We start from the raw sequence: 26,288 nt of genomic DNA, 5'->3' as shown, positions 1-26,288 counted from the left end.
GGATAAATTGGTTTTGTTTGTTTGTTTTTATTTGAAAGGCAGATTTACAGAGAGAAGGAGATATAGAAAGATTGTCCATCAGCTGATTCATTTCCCAAGTAGCTGCAATGGCTGGAGCTGTGCCAATCCAAAACCAGGAGCCAGGAGCCTCTTCCGGGTCTCCCACATGGGTGCAGGGTCCCAAGGCTTTGGGCCATCCTCAGCTGCTTTCCCAGGCCACAAGCAGGGAGCTGGATGGGAAGTGGTACAGCTCAGACACTAATCAACATCACTATGGGTTGCTGGTGCATTCTAGGCCATGTTTTAGCCACTGAGCCATCAGGCTGGGGCTCCACAAGATGAAGTTTTAATTACAACAAAATTTGAATTGAAAAAGAACACTTTAGATGGGAGATGAGCAAGAGCATGAGGAAATTTCTGAAGGAGAAAATAGACTGCGTTAAAAAAAGGTAGTGCCAGGGACAAGGAAGAGAAAAGCAGGAAGCAGGACACACGGCAGGAAGACTCGGATAGGGATGTGGAAGTGCAGTGTCACCGTGACCCACACATTGCCGAGGTGCTTAGCTGGGCAAGTGAGCATCCGTGGCAAGGAACATAGGAAGGGAAAAGTATAGAGGCTGAAGAGCAGAGTTGTTTTTATTCCAATTTATGTGGAATTTCTAGGGGCAGAGAGACCACAAGCAAACTGATGGGACTGGAGCCCAGGAAAGGGCAGGTACTAGGAGTTGTAGGCATAATATTCTTTAAAGCCATTGAAGCAGATGACCTCACAGAGAGGTTAAGAGAGAAGTAGGTGAAGGGTGGGTGATTTACACAAACAAATGTGCCAGATAAAGAAGAAACTGGTAGAGCCCAGCAAGGTGACCTAGCAGCTAAAGTCCTCACCTTGATCGCGACGGGATCCCATATGGCCACTGGTTCTAATCCCGGCAGCTCCACTTCCCTTTCAGCTCCATGCTTGTGGCCTGGGAAAGCAGTTGAGGACGGCCCAAAGCCTTGGGACCCTGCACCCACGTGGGAGACCTGGAGGAAGTTCCTAGCTCCTGGCTCCAGATTGGCTCAGCTCTTGCTGTTGTGGCTGCTTAGGGAGTGAATCATTGGACCGAAGATCTTCCTATCTCTCCTCCTCTCTGTATATCTGACTTTATAATGAAAATAAAATAAATCTTTTTTAAAAAGAGAGAGAAAAAGAAGAAACTGGCAGAATTAAAGCAGTACCCTGAAGGGGAGGAAGGATACGTGTGACAGGATGCTCAGGGAGGGGCAGGACAGACTGTGTGCACCGAATGTGATGTAACCATTACAGTTGGCCAGTCAAGGTCACCAGTTGGTCATCTTAGCCAGAGAATAGCATTGGGGCCAGAAAGTGGAGGTTGTACATGGAAGAGCTATCTGAAGAAAAGGACAACAGCTGGAGAGTTAATTATTCTCAATAATAAACCTGCGCTGATTTATAACATTGGTGAGCATAAAAGAGAATTGATCAGTAACTAATTATTGAAGCAAATTAGTTTTTATGTTCCAGCTTCTCATCTGAGTGATGACTTTGTTGACATGAGCTGTTGAATAAACAATCATTCTCACAAAGTCTCCAAAACTCTCATAGACCCCATCTGGTTTCCCCCAGAACTCCAAAGGAAGTGGCACACAGGCTCATCTGTTTAGCATTCAGCAAACACTGCTCACCCACTGTGCGCCTGCTGTGTTCCGTATGCTGGCCCTGAGTCAGTCGTCAAGGTGGACAAGACCCCCGCTTCCAGGGAGAGTATGTTCGCCTTCCTTTACCTCGACGTTAGTAGTTGGGTAGGGTGGTGTCTCATCGAAGCCCAGAAGACATAAAAATATTCATGCGTTCCTCTAAATTATATTCAGAAGAAACATGTCCTTTCCTAGTATGTTTCTGGTAAAATGTAGATAGAGAACATTTTAGAAAGCAGATTTCCAGAAAATATCTGCTGATGAATTAAATAAATTGAATATTGTCTTGCTAGAATTGCTGGCTTGCTTGTATGAGATTTAATATTTGTTTAAACTATCTTCCTTTATTTTCTGTGTATGTGAATAGGACAAGCACACAAGACTGTTTTGAACTTTATTGTACATTGTTAGAAGCACATGTTGCATTGGGTTTGCTGCCAATTCTGCAGGACTCTTAATTTTAAGAAGCTAGACAAGTTGTGTCCTTTAAGTCCTAAAGCATCGGCTCCTCAATGAAGTAATTTGAACTGCATGTGTGTATTGTTCTCCTTACTATAATATGTTCAGTAGATCTCTGATTGGTTTTCCCTAGTAAGTGGAGAGGACATACAAATTCTGTAATTTAATTTCCAAGATATTTAATTTCTAATCACATAAAAAAGTTAGAAAAATTTTGATCTCAGAATGTCTTGTAAAAATATTTCCCAGAGTTTATTAAAGGATCAAACCAGCCTTCAAATTTGCACCACTTTCCTCCATCCTTGAGAAGCAGTGGGGTGTGGGTGGGGTTGGGGTATAAAGAGAGAAATTCTGAATTTGTTTCTCTTGTGAGAGAAGAGCACAGTGTATCAAGGAGACTGTGCCCTCTGCCTACCATCTGTCTAGATGCTTTTCTATCTTGATAAAATTGTCTAGTTTTAAATTACGTGTAGCTAAATTTGGCAATAGGAAGAAGCTTTGAATAACCATTGAACTCATTCCAACACTATTTTAGGCTGTACATTGATTTTTGGAGTTATTTTTTCCATGTGGAATTTTCCCAAGGGTGAGGATGTAGCTCTCTTTCCACCCCATCTTTAAAAAGAACCTTTGTTAGTTTAAATGGCTTCTGTGTTAGTGCCTTCTGCACACCTGAAATAATGTATTCTCAGTGACTGCCTTTGTTGTTTTCACTCAAGTTCCACCTTTATACTTACTGCTAATTTCCATGCAAATTCCTTGTCTGTTGCAGCCAGAATTATGACAGTTGTTAACTGAGACTCCCACATGTGTTGTTGCAAGACTTATCCACAGCTGTTACCCCTGGGGCAAGTCAAATTCTCTCCTAATCCTTGACACCACTTGTGGCCCCCTCAGAGTCAACTAGACAGTGTGCCCTTACCTGGGTTTTTGTCTCAGCTCTTTAGGGCATGCAAATGTAATTATTAAGGAGAAACGGGAGTCATTAGATTTCTCATTTGCTGAATGAGAAATTCACCTCAGAATTCCTTAACTAAGTGTAGGCTTTCTTGACGCAAAATGAAACTGAGGCATTGATTGTATTGTGATCACAGCACAGAACTACATGATGGAACAGCAGAGACCCTGGTTCTGTCCCTAGCTGTGTAATCTAAAAATCATTGATGGAGCTGAGTTCACATCTAGACCATGGCCATGAAATTTCCAAGAGCCTGAAACTCAGTAAAGGACATGGATTGTTTTTTGTGTGTGTGACTTGAATCGTATTTTAAAGTCGCCATTCTCATACTGAATGAATTTGTATAGCATAAGGATTGCTATTCTGAAGTTAGAAATTGGCTGTGTTCCTAAGTGATGTGTTTAGAAAACTCATATGAGTAAATTGAGACTTTCTGAAGCAAGTTGCTGTATTTTAGTATCTTTCCAAATTACTGACAAGGTGCCCCAGCGCTGTGGCCTAGTGGCTAAATTCTTACCTTGCATCCGCTGGGATTCTATATGGACACAGGTTTGTGTCCCGCCTGTTCCACTTTTCATTCAGCTCCCTGCTTGTGGCCTGGGACATAGCAGAGGACGACCCAGAGCCTTGGGACCCTGCACTCACATGGGAGACTCTGAAGAAGCTCCTGGCTCCCGGCTTCAGATCGGCTCAGCTCCAACTGTTGGAGCCATTGAGAGAGTGAACCAGAGGATGGAAGATCTTTCTCTCTGTATCATCTTCTCTCTGTATATCTGCCTTTCCAATAAAAAAAAAATCTTAAAAAAATTACTAACAAGGACTAATGCATTTAGAGAACTGTGTCCTCCATTACAGTAGCTGTTATTTTAAATTATTTTCAGACAGTGACAGTATAAGGCATTGAAAAATAATTTCAGAGTCATTTTCTGAAAATATTCTATGTAAAGCAAAACATTTCCCTCTTAAAGTTTACTATTCAAAAGTTTGTGTCTCCAGACCAAAGATGAACTCCCAGTGAAAGGTTGAAAATATCCTAACAGTAGGATGCTGGACTCTCCAACGTTGTCCATTCCTACAATGTCGGGAAACACTTGAATAGTGGAACGATGGACTTATGATTGTTCATGAAGGACCACCCATCGTAATACTAGAAGGGAAATCAATGGGGGGGGGAGGGCACTTGGGGGAGGGGAGTGGAAAAATCCCAGAGCCTATGAACTTATCATAAAACAATAATAAAAATAATCTATAAAAATAAGTTTGTATCTGACTATACAAGGCCAAAGCAAATGAAACCATCCATACAGGCTGATGAGCAGTGACGGCCTCCAGCTCCATCTTTGCACCCCTAATAACAGCCCTTGTCACTGTGCTCCTGGTTGGCCAGGTAGTTATTTCACCCCAGAGGGACACTCAACCAGAGCCCCGTCTCTTGCCATCCTGGTTGTGTGCAGCTCTTTGAATTGATTGGCATTCTCCCCATTATTTGTGCTAAAATTTAATTTCATCCCTAGTTATCATCATGAATAATGACATTAAGTTTGTGCTGAATTTGCTAGCATTAATTGACTGTAGACATTGCCAACTCATTCTGAAATGATAGATAAAAGTGTAGATTGTTTTCCACATCTAAATAGTATTACTAAAATCAATCTTAAGCCTTACAATTCACTCATTAAAAACATAAAGTTCAGTTGCTTCAGGGTATTCCCAGAGTTTTACAGCCAACTTAGAATATTTTCATCAGCTGCAAAAGAAATTCACCACTCAGTCCTCTCCCTTTTCTACCAAGACACCCCTCCTCCTGATCTGTTTCTGTCTCTGTCTCTGGATTTGCCTGTTCTGCCCATTGCATGTAAAGGGAACCATAAATTATGTGGTCTTTTTGAAAGGCATCTTTAATATATCATGACACATTCACAGTTCATCTTTCTTATAGCATGTAGTAATATTCCATTTTTAAAAGGTTTGTTTATTATTAATTTTGAAAGAGTACAGAGAGAGACAGAGAAATCTTCCATTCACCGATTTGCTCCCTGAATGATCATAATGACCACTGCTGGGCCAGGCCAAAGCCCGGAGCCAGGATCCACGAGTTTATTCCAGGTCTCCCTAAGGGTGGCAGTGACCCAAACATCTGATCCATCTTCTGCTTTTCTCAACCCACCTACCAGGAGCTATATCCGAAGTGGAGCAGTCAGGACACAAACTGGTGCTAGAATAGGATGCCAGCATTGCTGGCAGTGACTTAATGTGCTACGCACAACATCAGCCCTCCATTTCTTCTTATTGCTGAATGATTTTCCAGTGTATGTATATACTACATTTTGTCTATCCATTTATTCATAAGCTAGTGGGTTGTTTACAACTTTCGGCTAATGTGGATAATGCTGCTTTGAACACTACTATTTGTATTTGTGTGTTTTCCTATCTCTTGGTTATAGACCCAGGAATGGAATTGCTGGCTTCTGTGATAACTATGTGTTTTGACTATAGTGGAACTGATAGTTGTTTTCCAAAGCAGACACACTGTTTTACATCCTAGCATCTCGTGTAAGTGATGGAGCTTCTTCACGTCCTCACCAGCACTTGTTACAATGTATGTCTTCTATTATAACCATCTTGATGCATTTGAAGTAATTTGAAGTAATGTCTCCTAATGGTTTTGACAGATACTTCACTGATGGCTAATGATGTTGAGCTTTTTTTTTTAGCTTATTGGCCGTTCATGTGTCTTCCTTGAAGAAATGCCTATTCATATCATTTGCCCATTTTAAAAATTCAGTTATTTTTATTATGAGGTGTAAGATTTGTATCTTTTACCTGTAATTCTCATCAGCTGTGTGCGATGACATAGATGTGCTTTCAGTCCTTGACTTTTAATTCTGTTCTTTTTGTTTTAGATGTGTACTCTGAGACTGATGCCACACTGTCTTGACTACTGTAGTCAACAAGTATTGCTAGATTTATTTGACTTAGGTAAAAACTTTCTTACTACAGTCACTTAGTGGAACACGAGCTTATTCTACTTACTCCATCCCTGCACTAACGTACAGCAGGTCTTGGTTTCTGAGCTCAAACTCCAGTCCTAGTAGTTTCCTTCTACCATCTATATAATCTTACTGTAATTTATATTTCTTTGAAATAATCATTTTGCAATATTGAGTCTTCAGTGAGAGGGTAGATAAACGTAATTGCCGTCTCAAACTTGTAATAAAAGGTCGTATATCTCGGTGGACTTTTCTGTAATAATTTTATGTTAGGAGAAAATTCTGCTTTGCTACTAAGCTTGGACAACTCTCCTCAATGCAGACTCGCTCATTCATGTGTCAGGCGGCGGCTTCAGTGTTGAAGGCTGCCCTTATGCCAAGGAGCTCAAGAGTCTGGTAGAGTGAGACAGAAACAATTAGAGTGAATGTGGTGTCAAAATGGAAATATGTGCCAGTGCTGTGGGAGTGCAGAGGAGGGTGACTCAGCTCATGTAGAAGTAAATGAGGACTGAGGAAAGCATTGGAATTGGATCTTAGTACCACGAGTTCTAAGAACTGGGTAGGGAAAGACCGTGCAAGGCCAAAAGAATAACACATGCTAAGGCACGGATGGGTGAGAGTGGAGAGAAGTGTTTGTATGAGGCTATAAATATTAGGAGTGTCCACATATTGAACTGGAATAGTGAAGCATGGCCACATTATGAAGGATCCAAGGCAGTGTGCCCTGCAAATCTGGTTTGGGTTGCAAGGCCCAGGACTGGTTGTAATAGAACTGACTCATACTGATAGTATGATCACATTTCACCATGCCAGTTACTTCTGGAGATAAGCCAGCCTTTCTAACATGAGATTTTCCCACCTAATTTCTGGTATTTCTTCTTTGCTCCATGCATTATTGCAGTAGAAGAGCCCAATTGTAGGGCCTGGTGCAGTAGCATAGCAGCTAAAGTCCTCACCTTGCATACCCCAGGATCCCATATGGACACCGGTTCATGTCCCAGCTGCTCCACTTCCCATCCAGCTCCCTGCTTGTGGCCTGGGAAAGCAGTTGAGGACGGCCCAATGCACTGGGACACTGCACCCGCGTGGGAGACCCGGAAGAGGTTCCTGGTTCCCGGCTTTGGATCGGCACGCACCGGCCTGTTGCAGCTCACTTGGGGAGTGAATCATCGGACGGAGATCTTCCTCTCTGTATATCTGACTTTGTAATAAAATAAATAAATCTTTAAAAAAAAGAAGCATTAAAATCATCTGAACGGGCAAAGTCATGCTTGATTTTTTTATTCACCAGCTGTAACTGTTTTCACAAATTGTCAGTAGGTATTTATGATTCTCAGGAATTTTAAAATTCTGTTTTTTAGTGGACAGAAGACTGCAGAAAATCAACTTATCCTCCTTCTGGACCCACGTGAGTAAACCTTACATGATCAAAACCCACTCTGACCTTTGTTGAGGTTTTTTTTCTCATGTAATGATCTCAAATAAAAATGATAATGATAATGATAATGAATAGAAAGCAGGTAGTGTCCTTATTCCATGGCAAGTTTCTTTTTTGAAGTTTGCGTACAGTGCATTTGACTAAGGTCATGGGGAAATATTAAAATACCCATTTCTTATCTATCAAAATGATAGGAAATAAAGGGGCATCTGTTTTCCATGAAATCCTACTACCTACCTGAGCATTTTTCTCATTTTTGACAAGTGAAGACCAAGGACTGGATTTGGTAGAAAATCTGCAATTCTCTATTGTCTCTGAAAATAAATCATCAAATTATATTGAAGCAAAAGGTCCTAAGACCTCTTATGTGAAAAAAAAACACAAGAAATAATTTAACCTGATGTGAAGAAGATATTATAAGACAGGATTGGAAAATATAAGAGCAAAAATCATTTTTAGCATTCTCTTTTAGTCTAGATTTTGGTCTTTGCAAATCTTTAGTGGCAAAATGAGCCTGTGAGAATGACAAAACAGCTCATAGGTCTACAGAATGTGGAAAAAAGGAAGCAATGTGGGGAACAGGGAATTTTTCCTCCTACCCTTCCTCTCACTGAAAGTATCCTGTTGAGCACGTAGTGGAGGCAGAGCACAAACTGAACCAGTGATAACAAGGTTTTTTATAACATTCCAGATCTCTTTCTTGCCCTGTTGTCTTCTCTCTATTCTCTTTTCTCTCTGGTGTATATAGGTGAACCTTTAAATAAACTAGTAAATTGTATTGGAGCAAAAAGCTGAAGAGCTCATATGTGAAACATTCAAGAAATGCACTTTAACATAATGACACTATTGAGTAGAAAACACAATTGTAGTGAATAAAAGAAGAGTATTCTAAGTTACACATGTGTGCTCTTGTCTCAATTCTGTGTTCCAAATAGCCTTGAGTCCAGTGTCTGGGATGCTGACCTCTCTCACTGTACCCATCTGAACCCTTGTGCATTTCTTTTCTACTGCTCCCTGGGTGCTTAGCATTTGCTCTCCTATTTGGATGTGTGTTGTGTTACTTGGACTGGGAGCCAGGTGGGTTCAGGCAACTGGTGACTGATAATATGATGACCTGGACAAAGCAAATGCTAAATCTCAGAAATGATTAAATGGTATTTGCTGTGTGTGGTAAAGTAGGAGGATCTTCCATGGTACTTGCTGATGGTTCAGTAACAATTACTTCAGATTGAGTGAAACTGCAAATAACCTAGATTCTTTGGAGTTACTCACCTTTCTGTGGGAAGAGATAAGTTTTAAGGCAGGAAACAATTTAGAGCTAACCAATTTCCATATGATTCTCAAGCTAACTTACTTTGCAATGTTCTTTTTTAATGGGCTTTTTGCTAAAAGACCTTCCTTCCTGTCACTGCTGAGTCCCGGCTTCAGTGTCCCAACTGAGATCATCTCTTGGATGCCCTCACTGCCCAATTCAGTGAACATTTAATGAAAACCTTCCATGTTAGAGAGCCTGTTTCCTCCTCCCTTTTATATGCACTTTCCATGTCTGTGAATTACAGCTGCAAAACTGTAAGCCCTTCCTGTTTAGGCACTTGACTAAATACGTCTTGTTACCTTGTGTGTGTGTGTGTGTGTGTGTGTGTGTACAAACATGTACATGCATAGATGTCCATATGTATACACCTAAATGCATGCACATTTATACATGATCTTAGTGTCTATGTGTGTGTGTTCCTGCTCAGTTTATCTTCTGCTACACTAGCCTGATGACCTACACAAAAATCCTCAGCTCTCCTCAGACCCTTTTCTTTTCTGGATCTTGAGATCCAGAAGAGAGGCATGGTGTTCATGTACCTTTGAAGGACAAAGAACAAACAGTCTTCCTGTACCCGTCAGGTCATTCTGTTCTGTCATGTCAACTGACTGCTTGGCAGCATGCATGGGTAACTGGGAGGGGGGAAGAGGCACCTGTTCTTCCAGCCTGACCTGTCAAATCTATGCTGGAGATAACAAACTGAAAGCCTGTCACCTCTGGTGCTTCTTAATCCCATTAAGCATTTCTTTTTTTGCTGCTCATTGGGTGTTTAAATCTGTTTATTTGTATGTCTGTATTGTGTCACCTGGTCTAGTTTCCAAGTCACCTGGGAAATCATGTGGGGTCAGGAAATAAGATCAGTAATTTGATGACCTAGACTCAGCATATTCTGAGTCTCAAAAATTATTAAATGATATTTCCTGTTTGTAGGAAAGTAAGAAAATATACCAATATTCCTAATTTTTTCCATATTTTCTATAATTATTTCATAAGGGGAATACTGTTTCTTTCTATAAGAAATCGAAGTACAGGTATTAAATGTTACTTTACAACCATATTTAATGAGGGATAAAATGTGGGATTGTAGTTAAGTTCAAATTTTTACAACAATTTAAATTGTTAGAATAAATCTAACAATTGTTAGATTAGAAGTTCTGATTTGTGAAAGCTTGATTTTTAAGAAATGTCTGGAATGCTAACGTCCCCACATGGTTTCTGTCCTTTACTGCAGAAAGCAGGCTGCGTCTCCATTTCCCCCTGAAACCTTGAGACTGTTCCGGATACTGGCCTGGAAAAAAAAATGGGAATTTATAATAGATCGGGGAGCGTGTTTAGGTTTTGTTGGATTGTATGAGGCAAGGAATAGCTGATTGGATTTCACATGTAAAGCACATTTTATGATAGTACCACCAGCAGGCTTACCTGCAGTGGGCCACCCATGTTGTCATTGCTACCAGACATGAAAGTGCAAGTGCCTGCTTGCAGAAGGAAGAGTTAAGCAGTATCTGCCCATCATTGGTGGGAAAAATTATTGAGTTGAGGACAGAACTTTGAATATGAGTTATAGTCAAGCAGAAATGGAATTTGCTGAGATGAAAAGATTTTTTCCTGGGATTTAAGAATGATATTTCATTCACATGGGTATAAGGTCCCAAGCAAGAGGAGAACTTAAAAGTTCTTTGAGAAGAACATAATTTACTCTTTCCATGTGATTTTGTTTAAATTTATGTTTCTAAATTTAACTGTGCTACACATTAACCCCAAGCTCAGCAACAATATTTAGAGAACTGAATAATTAGTTGTTATTGTAGAAATGTCTTTGTAAATGGAAGCACAGTATATGACTGTAGATATAAGTCTGAGTAAGGTTTCCAGAGGCTAGTACCATTGCAGCACACACCAGTGGGCACCCTCAGTTTCTCTGGCACAGAACACTAATGAAGGACCCAACATGTTGGCTTAATTGGCTAATCCTTCCCTTGCAAGCAACAAGAAGAACCCATCTGGGTGCCAGTTCATGTCCCGGTTGCTTCACTTAAATCATCCAGCTCCCTACTAGTGGCCTGGGAAAGCGGTAGAGAATGGCCCAAAGCCTTTGGACCCTGCACCCGTGTGGGAGACCTGGAAGAAGCTCCTGTCTTCAGGTCGGTTCAGCTCCAGCTGTTGCAGCCATCTGGGGAGTGAACCAACAGATGAAGGATCTTTCTGTCTCTCCTTCTCTCTGTAAATCTGCCTTTCCAATAAAAATAAATTCTAAGAAAAGAAACAACTAATGGATCAGATGATACTAAGTCACTGAATGGCACACCCATACAGGCTTTCTCAGTTTTGTAATAAGTGCCAGAAAATGATGTTTCTGTAATTACAGAGATTATCGTAGATCATCACCATATCTCTGATCTAGCTGTTGATAAGGGAGTGACTGACAGCAGAAACTGTTGCATGTAAGCCAAGGACTAGGCAACTGCAGAATGGCTGTCATAGAATAGGGGTTGGGCTTGGATTTAGTGCCAAAGAAGAAAAAAGAAGGAAGTAGCCAGAGGAAAGAGTGGAACAGCAGGGAGTACTGAAGGCTCTGATGTCAGTGCTGGGAAGTTCATCTGTGTTGCCGCTCTGGGGCTGAAAAGATGCCTTTACTCACAGTGATTTGGCGATAGTGTTAGGGACAGGGAAAACACTTGGAGAAATAGCCCAAGCTTAGAGTAAGTATTTACAGATAAGTAGGGTGTGAAGGGTGGTGGGCATTTTCCACAATACTTAGATTATAGCTCTCATAATCTGTTTTTTCTCACAGATCATGAACTCACATTAACTTCCAGAATGTACAAGTATAATCCTGTTCTGGGATTTCTGAGGCCTATGATTATATGTGCAGCATAGGGCAGAAGCACTGGGTAGAGAATGAACATTTTTTGGGCAAAATTTAGTTTGAATAACCAATGTCTATTTTGTTACTAAGAATGTGTCTCAGATATATCCTTATAGATGTAACTATCTAATGCCCCCCCAAGACAAAACAATTCCAGTATTTCAAAGTGATATACCTCTCTTTACAGATATAGGGGACAAGTTCCATGGTACACTATAAATCTTGATTTACCGCCCTACAAAAGATGGCATGATCTGATGGTTGACAAGGCAGCAACGGTATGCTATGAGTCTTAAATCCTCTATTTCCAGCTTTACTAAATGGAAGTGCATTTTTTGTTAAAGAATCACTTTTTGAAAAAATCCAACCAGAGTTTAAAAGTGCACTTTCGAAACTTTTCTGCTCAGCACAAGCAATTGATAGTGGAGGAAAAATGTATCATTTAAAAAAGATGTGGCTTCTTGTTCTTTCCTACAGATTTTTTTGTTTGTTTCTGTGCATTTTGATCCTTTTGTGTAATTACCCTTCATGTGGATAGTTAAAGATCAAGTGTTATTTTAAAAATGAATTGTGGGGCTCGGTGGCGTGGCTTAGTGGCTAAGGTCCTCGCCTTGATCCCATATGGCTGCTGGTTCTGATCCCGGCAGCTCCACTTCCTCTCTGTCTCTCCTCCTCTCAGTATATCTGACTTTGTAATGAAAATAAAATAAATACATCTTTTTAAAAAAAATGAAGTGTGAGTAAATTAATTGAAAACCTTTTCTAATAGCACTCTTTGATCTAACTCTGTATAAAAATGTAAAAGTCTATGTCCTTTCCCATTGTACCAACATTAATGAAAGCACATCTTTATATCTTTTATTAAGTGTGTGTGTATTTGTTTTCCAGATAAAGATTATAGTGAACACCCTGAAGAATGTAGTAAATGCCTTTGTGCCAAGTGGGAAAATTATGCAGATAGTGGATGAAAAGTTGGTAAGAAATTATTTCCCATATACAGTGCACATACACATATACACAGAGTTCGGAGAATGTGGTATTTATTTGGGCATAATTCAACAATATCTTCTCAGGAACTTTTGAAAATTTGCATTTATTAGGGATTACCACGAAAATTTCAGAGGGACTAAAATCTGTGGATTGGTAATATTAGAGTAACAGGACATAAAGCCTGGGAAATCTCAACAGTTAAGTATTCTCTTTTATGGTTTTTAATGTATGGACTCTTGCAGAGCAATGAGCAATGTACATTTTTCATCTGGGAGTACGAAATTTTCTGTCCTTTGAATGTTAGTTGAAGCTCATTCTTGAAGACATGATTTTGTTCTTGAGTATTTTGCCTTAGTATCTCAGGACACCCAGCAGCTCTTCTAGATCTGACCAAAGGGCTGTGTTCTATGGAATCCTTTCAGAGCTGTGTCCCTTGAAGTCCACTTGGGTAGAATGTGGCCCTTATGACTTTCGTTTTCCTCCTCGGTCATGCAGAAGGACCCCATTCCCAGATCCTTTTCCATTTAGATGGGACCAATAGAGCACCTAGGCCCTGGCTGCTGGAGTCCTCCCTTCTCTTTCTTCCCTGTCTTTTCTGTAAGGTACAGACGGTATGGAGTAGACAAAAAGCCCTCATGCAGATGGGACACAGAGGACCTTGGGGTCGTTTAACACTTTGTATAAGAGTAGTCCTCTGTGTTGTCGTGGTGACCAAAAATGTCCCAAACTTTGGCAAATCTCCCCTAGTTGGATAGGAGAGACACAAAACTGCCTCTGTCAAGAATCATTGTCCTAGAGGCTGGATGCTGGACATGTCCTCCTGATTATGATTGACCTACCTGCCACCAAGCCTGTCACCTCTCGGTCATGCTCTCAGAGCCTTTGATTAAAGTGGTCTTCAGTTTTCCTGCCTGCCAGACTCCCCCCCCACACACATGAAAAGTATTCACAGGAGCTTAAAATGAATAGGTCCCTACATACTTCATCTGCCCTAATTTCCTCTCTATTGTGAATGACAGTAGGGGGAACCACACTGCAGAGTGTTTGGTGCCATGCTTTGAAATTCAACACCATTAGGTTTTAAGACTGGATCATTCACATGCTAGCTATGTGGTTTTCGCAGATTTCTTAACCTATCTTAGTATTTACTTATTTTATGTGGCAGTTGTGAGGTTTAAGTGATACATGTAAGCAAAGCATAGTTTTAAAACATCCGTGTTGGGAAATGTTCATTAAGTTATCTTTGTTAACTTATACTGCAAATTTCCACTTATGTAATACTCTGATTTTTTTAAAAAAATTATGTTTAGTTAGGTCATAGCACCAAGCTGATGACAAGCGGGACTTGTGAGTTTTAAGCACACGTGTCAGCAACAGCATGTGCTCTTCACTAATGATGCGGATGCTGGCAAGTCATGGCAGTTGCACATAAAAGCGTGATGTCCCCTATTGAACTTGCTCGTCTGACTGTGGTTTGCTAACAGTGTGTGTTAGTGCTTCTTAGCCCGAGCATCACATTAACCATGACAGACGGTTCTGTGAATGTAAAGCATATTGCAGGTTTATTGCGGTTGGTGTGTGAGGAGAAAGTAAGGGTGCATGCGTGTGGCTGGAGGGCGAGTTGGAACCAAGGTGAGGAGTGCTTGTGGTGATGCCACATGTGGTGAGATGGGTGAGGTCAGCCAGGTGAAGTCATGTCAGCATCTGCTGTCCCTGGGGAATTGGGGAATTCTGAGTACAAATAAGGATATTTTGGAAATACATAATGGAAAAGTAACTCTTTTGTATAGTAGGAACACTATCCGGGACAAATTATGTGTCAAAGCAGCAATCTCAAAACATGTTTATAGGCTGAATCCTTGTCCCTGCGTTTGTTTTCAGCCGAGTATGCTTGGCAACTTTCCTGGTCCTTTCGAAGAGGAGATGAAGGGAATCGCAGATGCTACTGGTATACCTTTAGGTAAAGCTCACTTTACAGCATTTAAGAAAGCTAACAAAATTCTTGAAAGTGTTTTTATTGAGGCATGAAATAAATGTGGTAAATTGTACAGATCTTAAATACACACCTCAATGAAGCTTTTCTATTCTTTTTAAAGATATATTTATTTTTATTGAAAAGGCAGGTCAGAACTGTAATACTGCAACAAGATGAAGGAATCTGCCAGGGGGGAAGGGCTTGGGGAGGGGTGGGGGGATTCCCAGAGCCTATGAAACTGTCACATAATGCAAAATAATTAATAAAAAAAAAAAAAGAAAAGGCAGGTCAGATTTACAGAGAGAAGGAGAGACAGAGAGATCTTTTGTCTGCTGGTTCACTCCCCAAGTTCCCATCTAGCTCCCTGCTTGTAGCCTGGGAAAACAGTAGAGGATGGCTCAAAGCCTTGGGACCCTGCACCCACATTGGAGACCCTGAAGAAGCTCCTGGCTCCTGGTTTCAGACTGGCGCAGCTCCAACCGTTGTAGCAACTTGAGGAGTGAACCAGTGGTTGGAAGATCTTTCTCTCTGTCTCTCCTCTCTGTAAATCTGACTTTCCAATTAAATAAATAAATCCCTAAGAGTAATAATAACAATAGTAGAATGAAAAAGAGGGAGAGTCAGGTCTTCAGTTTGCTGATTGACTCCCCAAATTCCTACAGCGACAGGGCTGGGTCAGGCCCTGTCTGACTCTGGGTTTCCTACATGTTTCGTAGGCCCCCACATGCCTTCCCATGAGCATTAGCAGGATGTTGGAGCAGAACGCAGAGAAGCCTTCCGAGTTGGAATATGGGCTCCCCAGCAGCAGCTTGATCCACTGTGCTGCAGCGCCTTCCTTCCCCTGTGTTTCTGATGATCATATGCACACATTTCTCTTGGGTATTGACCTAGGAAATGAGTTGTTGGGTTGCGGAGTAGCTATACTGTTAGCCTTAATTATTCAAAACCAGTTTCTTATAGTGATTGTATTGACAATCAGTGTAGCATGAGTTTCTGTTTCCTCCAGTTAATCTTGTCAGTCTTTTTATGTGAGAAATTCTTCTGAGAAACATGATAGTTTTATGGTTTTAATTTTCATTTCCGTAATAACTAATAAATCACTGACTTTTTCAGTTTATTGGACTTTTATATTTCTTTTTTCTTTGCTTCTTTTGCAGAAAAAAGTGTTAAAATCTTTGCCCCACTCTGTTGTTTGGTTTTTTTAAATATGTATATTCAAAGGAGTTCCTCATGTATTCTGCAAAAAGTCCTTTGTTAGGTATCCCAAATATCTACTCCCAGTCTGTCTTGCATTATTATTCTCTTATTGGTGTTCTTTAATGGACATTGTTAATTTTAATGAAACTTAATAGTTTCATTAGGATAGCTTTGTCTCACTTTAAGAAATCTTTGCCTATCCCAGTATTATGAAAAAATATTTGTATGTTTCCTTCTAGTTGTTTTGTGTTTACTTTTTTAAAAAAGATTTATAATTTTTTTATTGCAAAGTCAGATATACAGAGAGAAGGAGAGAAAGAGAGGAAGATCTTCCGTCCGATGATTCACTCCCCAAGTGACCACAACAGCCGATGCTGCGCCAATCCAAAGCTGGGAGCCAGGACTCTTCTGGGCCTCCCACACAGGTGCATAGTCCCAAGGCTTTGGGCTGTCCTCGACTGCTTTCCCAGGCCACAGGCAGGGAGCTAGATGGGAAGCCGGGATTAGAACTGGCACCCACATGGGATCCCGGCGCATTCAAGGCGAGAACTTTAGCCACTAGGCTACCACGCCAGGGCCTTGTGTTTACTTTTAACACTGACACCTACAACCTGTTTTGAAATAACTTTTTAAATGTTTTTTATTAAGCTTTATATTTGAAAGGTTGTACAACAGAGAGAAAAGTCTTTCATCCCCTTGTCACGCCCCAGATGGCTGCAATAGTCAGGTTTGGGCCAAACCAAAGCCAGGAGGCAAGAAATCCAGCCTGTTCTCCCACCTAGGTGGCATGTGTCCACGTGGTCCTCTGCTTTCCCAGTGCATTAACAGAAAGCTGGATTAGGCAAGCAGCCCAGACTCAAGCAGGGATTTTGAAACAGGCTGACGTGAATGATAACTTGTGCCACAATACCAGCCCCTTGAAATAGTTTTTGTGTATGTCAAGGGTCAAGTGTTTTTTTTCATATGGCACATCCTATTGGTTAGACACTGTCTATTAAAACGACTGTTCTTCCCTCAGTAAATTAAAGTGGTATCTTTGATATACTTCAGATTACTGTACATAATCTGTTTCTGATTGAGGGCTTTCTACAAAGTTTTATTGATCTCTTTCCTTATATCAATACCATGCAACCTGATTTCCTATAACTTTTTTATATAAAAAATACTAGTAAGCCAATACTAAATACCAAGAGCAAAATGGATTCAGATTCACACATGATTCATAATAAGAGTGGAATTTAACCAATATGGGGAAAAAAACGTTGGATTGTGATGAAAAGCACATGTTGGGGCCAGTGCAGTGGCTCAACAGGCTAGTCCTGCTGCCTATAGCACCAGTACCCCATATGGGCACCAGTTGGTGTCCCAGCTGCTCCGCTTCCAACCCACATCCCTGCTTATGGCCTTGGAAATAAGTAGAGAATGACTCCTCTCCTTGGACCCCTACACCCATGTGGGAGACCCAGAAGAAGCTCCTGACTCCTGACTCTAAATCAACTCAGCTCTGGCATTTGTAGGCATTTGGGGAATGAGCCAGCAGAGGGAAGATCTCCCTCTCTGTCTTTCTTTCTCTCTGTAAATCTGCCTTTCAAATAAATATTAAGAAAAGCACGTATTAAGCTTAACAGGTTGTTATTATATAGGACAGAGATCAAATGTGTTATGTGTCTTTGAATTAAGTGCTATGTTGGAAAATTATCAAGAAATATTCTACCATGAGCTTTCTTGGCAGCTTTGCACTAATTATTAGTAGGTCTTAAATCTCCTTTTTCACCTTAGAAATGTTAGTCATATTGTAAAAAATAATGTTTATTTTCAGCCCACAGCCAAGAGCTAGCTGTGTTATATTCTCATGCCTGTGCTCCCCAAAGGAAATGTAAAATGAGTCATAATGGACAGTATTTCATAGCACAGTTCTAACTTGCCCAGATGTTTAGTGCACCAAGTGGCTGCCTCTTTCTGGGTCTCTTTTGTCTTCAGTTTGGAGAGAATAGGCAAATGGAGCATGCCATACCGTGCCGCCAGCTATGCAGGTACATTTAGATCCCACATTCTCATGAATCAAAGAGAATTAAACTTCTTCACTTTTCTCATACCATTATGGTTTAGTCTGTTAACAAAATTTCTTTCTGTTCTCACAGGAGAGATTATTTCATTCAATATTTTTTATGAATTTTTTACCATGTGTACTTCAATCATCACTGAAACCAAAGAAGGTAAATATGTACTGAGGAAAGTCTTCTAAAGCAGTGGTATTAGAGCTCGCTGTGTAAATGGGGTCTATGTTTGTTTATTGTCCCTGGAAAATCTTTATAAGTGCACTGAAAACGATCCTTATTTAATATTATTCTAATGGCTATTAAAGTTTAAACAAGATGCAAACATCCTACAAGTTATTTTAGAGTAAAAAACATTAACCGCTCGGTCAGCTAGTCCCCTCTGTGTGCTAGAAATATACATAGGATGTGCTTCCTTATCTTCATATTTGTAAAGATGTGTGTATTTCTGAAGGTGCCAGAACAAACCTTCCGCCATTGCACTAGCTGTACTTTCCTTTGTTTTTCCTAGCTGGTTCCCAAAGTTCAAAGCACAAAATGCCTTCCCCTGATTCACCCTGATTTTTGGTCTGTGTTGTGCGTATGGTCTGCTGCCACCCTGATAGTTCCAGCCGGAGATGACAATCCCTGAAGGCAAACACTGATTGGACACATTAATTGGGGCCAAAGATATCTGTGTCCTGGCAGAGCCATCCCATGGAGGACCAAAGAATGACCATTGGCCCTTTTCTCATGTTCTGATTTTTACCATGAGCACTGTGCTGTCAGGTTTGAAGGGAGTATGTTCCAGATGCAATGATGACAGCAGTTTCGTCTTAAGACTTACACTATCAGACTGCTTCTTAAATGAAGCAGTTGGTTAAAATAAATTAACCAAAATTAGGTTTCTAGTTATGGCTTAGAATCAGTTATACTGTCTTAATAGCTATTGAAGTTCTCTTCTGCTTACTGTTTTAAATAGGTCATCTACTACATGGGAGAAACATGGATTTTGGAATATTTCTTGGGTAAGTATAGGGCACAGTATTCATCATTCCATTAAAAGAGTAGATTACATTATATAAATAAAGAGTTAAGTAATAAGTCAAGGGCACAGTGTGATCATAAGTAAAGATAACTGGATCCTTTAATTTTCCCAAGATAAGCTGGACCCACTGACTCCATTATTTGAAAATTTAAATCTGAGAAATGACAGCTAATAGCATAAATTCGACACATACTTGATGGCCATAGATGCAGTCTGTCTCATGTATTCCTTAGAAGAAAGAGGAGCATTCTATGGACTGTGTGTCATGACACTTCTTTTTTTTTAAGATTTATTTTTATATTTTTATTTGGAAGTCAGATATAGAGAGGAGGAGAGACGGAGAGATATTTTCTGTCTATTGATTTATTCCCCAACCAGCTGCAACAGCTGGAGCTGAGCCAATCTGAAGCCAGGAGCCCAGAGCCTCTTCCAGGTCTCCCACGTGGGTGCAGGGTCCCAAGGCTTTGGGCCATCCTCAATTGCTTTCCCAGGCCACAAGCAGGGAGCTAGACGGGAAGCGGGGCTGCTGGGAATAGAACCAGTGTCCATATGGGATCCCCGCGCGTGCAAGGCGAGGGCTTTAGCCACTAGGCTATGGTGCCAGGCCTGTGACACTTCTAAAATCATGAGTTTTGTAATTATAGACCAACATTTTGTAATTATAGACCAGGGCTTGTTGTTAATAGTCTGTGTGAGAGTGGAAGTCACACTTGAATTTTGTGTGCCTCGGTTTTATCAGCAGGAAAACAGTGGACAAACCATCTATGGTTTTAAAGATCTTGTCATATTCATCTTGGCTCATCCTTGTTCTGAAAATGTAACTAAATTTTTGTCTTTTGTAGGTGGAATGTAAATAATAATACCTGGACCGTAACTGAGAACCTAAAACCTTTAACAGTGAATTTGGACTTCCAAAAGAACAATAAAACTGTCTTCAAGGCTACAAGCTTTGCTGGCTATATTGGCATGTTAACAGGATTCAAACCAGTAAGAAATCTTATTACATGGCTTCACGGGTAGCTTTGTGTCCTGCTTTTACTGTCTCTGAAGAGTTGGGGGTTGGGAGATCTAAAAAAATGAGGACCTAAAAATAACATGAAGCCCCGGTGCATCCACTGTACTTCTTGTCACTTTCATAGGTATGAGGTCACATGGTAGAGGAGATTAGGAAGGAAACAAAGGTTTCCTCACCTGTGAAAGGGCATGTAGCCAGGTGGCAAGGGCTGGGAGTCACAGAGTGGTCTCTGACCCGGGGCTGAGTTCACAGGCAGCTGGGGCAGTATGTGCTCTTCAGTTTCCGCTCCAAAAAATATGGCAGTCTTGTCTCAGATACCAGATGGGAAAATGCTTTAAGCTTTTTAAAGGACATTTTAATGTAAGTTGTGAGACAGAGAGAGGTCTTTCCTCCACTAGTTCATTTTCCAAGGGGCCATAACAGCCAAGTCAGGGACAAGCTAAAGCCAGGGACCAGGAACTATATCTGGGTCTCCACGTGGCTACATGGGTAGGAATAATCCAAGCGCTAGGGACATAGAGCTTCTGATACTGAACTCACACTCCACCCTGGTGCTTCAAGTGGCAGCTTAATATGCTGCACCGCAGTGTGTGCCCAGTTTAATTTTTCTTTGTATTTCCCCATGACCCAAACTAGACCTTCGTATGCGGTTATACAGTAAAGGGGTCGAGCCTTAAAGACACTGGTTGAAGATTTTTACTTCACTGCCTTGTCCTTTTTTCAGGGACGGTTTAGTCTTACCCTGAATGAACGTTTCAGTATAAATGGCGGTTACATTGGTGAGTAGGGGGTAACTGAGATGGGAATTTCACAGCTGTTGGAGGAGGAGCACTGGACTGTCTCTTCTAGGGAGGCCAAGTTCTTCCATGGCCTGTGCCACCCTGTGTGTTTGCTCTTTTCCAGGTGTCTTAGAATGGATTCTGGGAAGGAAAGATGCCATGTGGATAGGGTTTATCACCCGATCAGTTCTGGAGAACAGCACAAGGTGAAGTGATTGGTAGCTTTATTATCAGCTATTTATTTTATTTTCATGTACATCAGAATGCAAAAATATTTCCCAGGGTGCAATTTACCTGATCTTCCTTTGCGAACTTCTTCGCTGAACCTTCGACACTCATGTAGAGTTAACTAATTTCCTTTGTGTGTTCTCACCACACAGAAATGAGTGGAACTATCTCAAAAAAATACAAGGTAGTCAGTTATTTAAACAGTGTTCAGGATGCAGACTGTATGAAAGGTATTTATTCATCGTTTTATTCTAAAAGGAAATCACTCACACAAAAGCAAAGTTGTGCCACAAAATCATCATTTAAATAATTTAATGAAGTAACCTAAAAGTTCTGTTGTGTCTCAGGGCAGAAATAGTACATCATCAAAACTGTGTTTCCTTCAGCTGTCACTGCATCCTCATAGCTTCCAATAAGTGGGCATTGAGTCTGACTTTCCTACTTTCAAAGGAGTAAGATTTAGATGTCTTCTTGTGTAATTCATTTCAATTCATACTAGCCCTCATTTTCAAGAAGTTTAGCTTTTGTAGTCCCAAAGTCTTACATCTGTATAGTACAGTTTCCCTGTGTTGTGAGGTTGCGTGGAAGGCACTGACAGAGTGGAGAATGATGCCTTGAGTCTTTTCCGTCTCTCTTACAAAGCCAGGGACCTTGTGCAGTTCCCATCTCACATCTCAGTGTCCCACCTCATGGCAGGATCATTTCTCCTGCAGCTGGTTTTTCACCAGCTGGTTTTAAAAAAGCGAATGTCCCTCAGATGTTTGTTTGTCCTTAGTTTCCACAGATCTAAATACTTCTAAATCACCTAAAATATTTTTTTCTGTTAAAAATGTTTCTTTATAGTTATGAAGAAGCCAAGAATATATTGACCAAGACCAAAATATTGGCTCCAGCATACTTTATCCTGGGAGGCAACCAGTCTGGAGAAGGTTGTGTGATTACACGGGAAAGAAAAGATGCCCTGGATGTGTATGAGTAAGTAGATTTGTTAAAGCGAAATAACTGGAGAAGATTAGGCCATTTGGCATGGTGGTTCAAATATTAGGATGTACACATCCTTTGTCAGACTCCCTGTGTTCAAGTACCAGTTCCACTCTCAATCCTGGCATTCTACTAATACATATCCTAGGAGGCGCTAGGTAATGGCTCAACTACTTGGGTCCCTGCTACCCAAGTAAAAGATCTGGGTTGAGTTCTAGGCTCCCAGCTGCGGCACGCCCTGTCGCAGACTGGGTGGGCATTTGGGAATAGAGCCAGCCGATGAAAAGCTCATCTCTTAGCCATTTGAATAATTAGCATTGTAAATACATCTACCTTCTAAAGTAGAAGCAAAAGCATAAACTAATGTACAGGTTTTCAGACATGAAGCCTATAAGGAGTCTCTCCTTTTGTATCCAGATTGGCTCCTGAGCAAGGGAGATGGTATGTAGTAGAAACAAATTATGACCGTTGGAAAAACCCGCTCTTCCTCGATGATCGCAGAACCCCTGCAAAGATGTGTCTAAACCGCACAACCCAAGAGGTATGTTGGCGATGTCATACATAGAAAGAAACTGTCACAATTAAAGATGATCTTAATGCTAGTATTGTCCTTTACTATAAATATTTTACAAACTGGCATTCCTCAGTATCCCCAGACAATCCCCACTGGTTGGTTGGTTTGTCTTTAACTTCAGTAGCAGAAGTTTGCAATGCTAGATGCCATTCTGTGCACTTGAATAGCAGTGGGTAATCCAAGAGAAAAGGAAGAGAGAAGAAAAAGTCATACCTCAGAAAGGTTACCTCTGGCAGTGACCCCAAAGCAAGCGGTGGCAGGTTGAGACTGAAGAATGTGTTGGTTTTTGATGGCCTGTTTGAATGGGTAAATGTTGCCAACATCTATATTGCACTTACTGAACAAAGCTATTTTTGTTTCAGAATATCTCATTTGCAACCTTATATGATGTTCTGTCAACAAAACCAGTCCTCAACAAGGTATTGTGAAATGTTCACACTTATTTATTGATTTAGTGACCTTCCTGTTAGCTTGGATCAGTCTGAGCACAGAAGTTTTATTTGACTTCAGACTGCTTTTTAAAACGGGCAGTGGCAGGGCAGTGCGGGGGAGGGGGTTACTCTGTGACTAAGCCATGGCTTTTAGAAGTGCAATAGAGAAGGGAATTTACAAGACTTTAATTTCCAGCTTTACTTATAAGACATTTCAGTGAAGCCTGGCATTTAGCTCTTGACTTATGCTTATACAAAAATCTTATGCTATACTCTTTAACACCTAAAACTCACAAAAGCAACATCTGATGTCCATTTTCAGAGAAGTGTGAATGGGTGGGTTAGAGTTTCCCTTCAACTTCAACACACTATTTTTCTTTTTAATCACACATAGCTGAAAAGTGCAGAAATGTAAGTCATACCATTTGGGAATAGTTGTTCTATGTGTGTTCAGGCATCCCTTCTCTCTCGCACACTCCCTAAAACAGGCATGTGTCCACTACATCTGCTCAAACAGCCTGCCTTAGCTCCTCAAACCCTCACACATGGGCCCGGTGGCGTGGCCTAGCGGCTAAAGTCCTCGCCTTGAATGTGCCCCAGGATCCCATATGGGCGCCGGTTCTAGTCCCGGCAGCTCCACTTCCCATCCAGCTCCCTGCTTGTGGCCTGGGAAAGCAGGAGAGGACGGCCCAATGCATTGGGACCCCGCATCCACATGGGAGACCCGGAAGAAGTTCCTGGTTCCCGGCTTTGGATCGGCGCGCACCGGCCCGTTGCGGCTCACTTGGGGAGTGAATCATCGGACGGAGGATCTTCCTCTCTGTCTCTCCTCCTCTCTGTATATCTGACTTTGTAATAAAAATAAATCTTTAAAAAAAAAAAAACCCTCACACAGCATCTTCCTGCGAGTTCACAGTGACTTCCATAGTTCATCTGTGTGCTCGGTGTGCTCTGTACCTGCAGAGTGGAGATGACAGATAGCAGCACTCCCCAGGACACTGCTAGACACTGAGGATGGTCCCAGGAGCTTTAGGTCACCAGGGAGCAGGGATGATGCAGTGAACTGCTCAGGAAGGAGTGCTTGTCATATATATATTCCTAACTTGGACCCATGGTTCTGTTGAAGTTGGTTGCTTTCATTACTGTATTACAATGATTATATAATTGATTGGTATAAATATATTAGTATATAACATATATTCATTGCTTAATATTAAATAATTTCATAAAGAAAATGTTAATGTGTTAGAATATCTTAGCATTGAAAATATCCTTAAAGGGACAATAAATTTTCTTTCAGCTGACGGTATTCACAACCTTGATGGATGTTACCAGAGGTCATTATGAAACATACCTGCGGGACTGCCCAGACCCGTGCATAGGCTGGTGAGCACACAGACAGCTGACCAACCACACTCAGAGACACAGAGTCATGATCTCCAACGTGGCTGTCTGGGCAGGGGCCCATCTCCTGCCAGGGACTGAGTATCCACTCAAGTTTTTTGGAGTCATGAGCTCACTCTTCTCAAGTGTTTACAACTTCCACACTGTTTTTGCCAAATCAGTTGATTCTTCTTACAAACAGGTAAAACAATCATCTAGAAACTTGCTGCCTTTCATTTCACTTTGACATTTGGAGTTGGACCATTAAACCCTGGGCGACCCACATCCATGGAATAATCCAGGAATTTCTCGGCAGGTGCACTCCAGTACACCTGTGGGACAAATGTGTGTGTGAATAGCCCACGTGATTCAGGTTTCCACTTCTACTTTTGTAGATGGATGCTTTCCTAGGTTTCAGACTTGGCCTCTTGGTTCTAACCTCTGTTAAAGCTACTTTGCTGTTAGTGACAGCAATAGAATTTCACTACATTCATCTGGAGGATGAGAAACCCAGCTGTGTGTTTCTCATACGGGGTAATGAATGGCCCACTGACTGTGTAAGCAGTACTTTGGAGGGTCAGTGAAGTAAGTAGTGTGCAGGGCAGTCTTTTACAGAAATAACCAAAGTGTTCCTTTTATCCCATTTATTCTACTTCCCAGTAAAATTTTAGGCAGAGAGTTGGTAACTTCAAAAATTGAGTCCCTGATTCTGAATTAGTAAGTAAACATGTTCACAACCCAAGTAAAATAGGAAGTAAACTCATTATTATGAATTCTCATTAGTATCATTTAATAAATAAATGTTTAATTTTTTCTTCTGCTTAACAAATGCATTTTTTAAAATGTATAGATGTTATTAAAAATGTTTTCCACAAATCAATCTACTTATGCAGAATACTAATGAAACTTGTTAATCTAACTTTCATAATTAACTGTGAAATACATGCCATTGGTGCAAGATTGTGTCCATATCATTTTGTATGATCTTAGCTGTATCTTGATACTCAATAAACAGCCCTTGGAAGCAGTGTCAGCCAGCAGTCATGCATGCTGATGAGGTAATGTATAGAAGTGTTGCTGTGGGGGTGGGAGGTTGTTATGGAGATACACAAGCTGAACATAATATACTAAATATCAAGTTATGCAAGTAGGTTATCACATAGGTGACTAAATGGTCTCAATCTTGCATGACTAATACTTACCACCTCTTGACCAGCATCAGCCTAGTGTGAAGGTGTCCACAGGCAACCTCCACCAACCCCCAGAGAGGACATTATGAAATTAGTTCTAGCATCACTCAACTAAACCAAGAGGAATTACAAGAGGGTTTGTGTTAAAATAGGATTCCAATGATGATTCCAAGGATTCCATTCCTTAAGGTTCTGTCCCTCTTCAGGCAAACTTGATCTGTTTTTCTTAATGTCATACTCTTCGATGTGCAGGATAACAAAATGAGATAATTGTTCCAGATTGATTCCTCAGTAGTAAATTAACAAGTTTAGAGGAAACGGATGGCATTAAAATTTTAGGTAGGATTGTGTAGTTGCAAAGCAGTTTATAAAATAGTAGACACTATTTTAAACCTATTTATGTCATACTCTGGGTGTGTATACCTAATGCATAACAAAATACATATGTAGAAATGAAGATGGCTGAGAGAATATTACCCAAAATGCTAAATGTGGTTGCCCCTGGACAGCCATAAATACTGTTGCAATCTTGAAATGAGAAGATATGCAAATGGTGAATGTTACTGACACAGTGTTTTTAGAAGTACCAGACAAAATTAAGGTTCAGGTAGGTCCCAAACCATGGACTCTCTCTGCCTGCCTAGTTCAAGAGAGGTCATTGGATGGAGAGCTGACACATCTGGTTTCTCTGCAGGCCAGACTTCAAGCTACCTCAGTAAGAGGTCATCCAGAAC

General features: G+C 40.8%; 1 protein-coding gene across 1 annotated transcript in view; it reads left to right on the top strand.

Annotated features, from left to right (window-relative positions):
• ASAH1 (N-acylsphingosine amidohydrolase 1) overlaps nucleotides 1-25,397 on the top strand; it is a 28,712-nt gene extending 3,315 nt beyond the window's left edge. The window contains exons 2-14 of the mRNA XM_004597817.4: nucleotides 7,467-7,513; nucleotides 11,915-12,005; nucleotides 12,616-12,702; nucleotides 14,599-14,677; nucleotides 18,031-18,105; nucleotides 18,908-18,953; nucleotides 19,816-19,960; nucleotides 20,713-20,767; nucleotides 20,892-20,973; nucleotides 21,839-21,970; nucleotides 22,394-22,517; nucleotides 22,913-22,969; nucleotides 24,282-25,397. Of these exons, the coding sequence (XP_004597874.2) occupies nucleotides 7,467-7,513; nucleotides 11,915-12,005; nucleotides 12,616-12,702; nucleotides 14,599-14,677; nucleotides 18,031-18,105; nucleotides 18,908-18,953; nucleotides 19,816-19,960; nucleotides 20,713-20,767; nucleotides 20,892-20,973; nucleotides 21,839-21,970; nucleotides 22,394-22,517; nucleotides 22,913-22,969; nucleotides 24,282-24,371 (1,110 nt within the window). The 3' untranslated portion in view covers nucleotides 24,372-25,397. The remainder of the gene's footprint in view (nucleotides 1-7,466; nucleotides 7,514-11,914; nucleotides 12,006-12,615; nucleotides 12,703-14,598; nucleotides 14,678-18,030; nucleotides 18,106-18,907; nucleotides 18,954-19,815; nucleotides 19,961-20,712; nucleotides 20,768-20,891; nucleotides 20,974-21,838; nucleotides 21,971-22,393; nucleotides 22,518-22,912; nucleotides 22,970-24,281) is intronic.
• The last annotated feature ends 891 nt before the right edge of the window (nucleotides 25,398-26,288 follow it).

Source organism: Ochotona princeps, chromosome 11 (assembly GCF_030435755.1).
Source record: "Ochotona princeps isolate mOchPri1 chromosome 11, mOchPri1.hap1, whole genome shotgun sequence".
In the NCBI taxonomy this organism is placed as follows: Eukaryota; Metazoa; Chordata; class Mammalia; order Lagomorpha; family Ochotonidae; genus Ochotona; species Ochotona princeps.
This window is presented reverse-complemented; position numbering and strand designations above follow the sequence as displayed.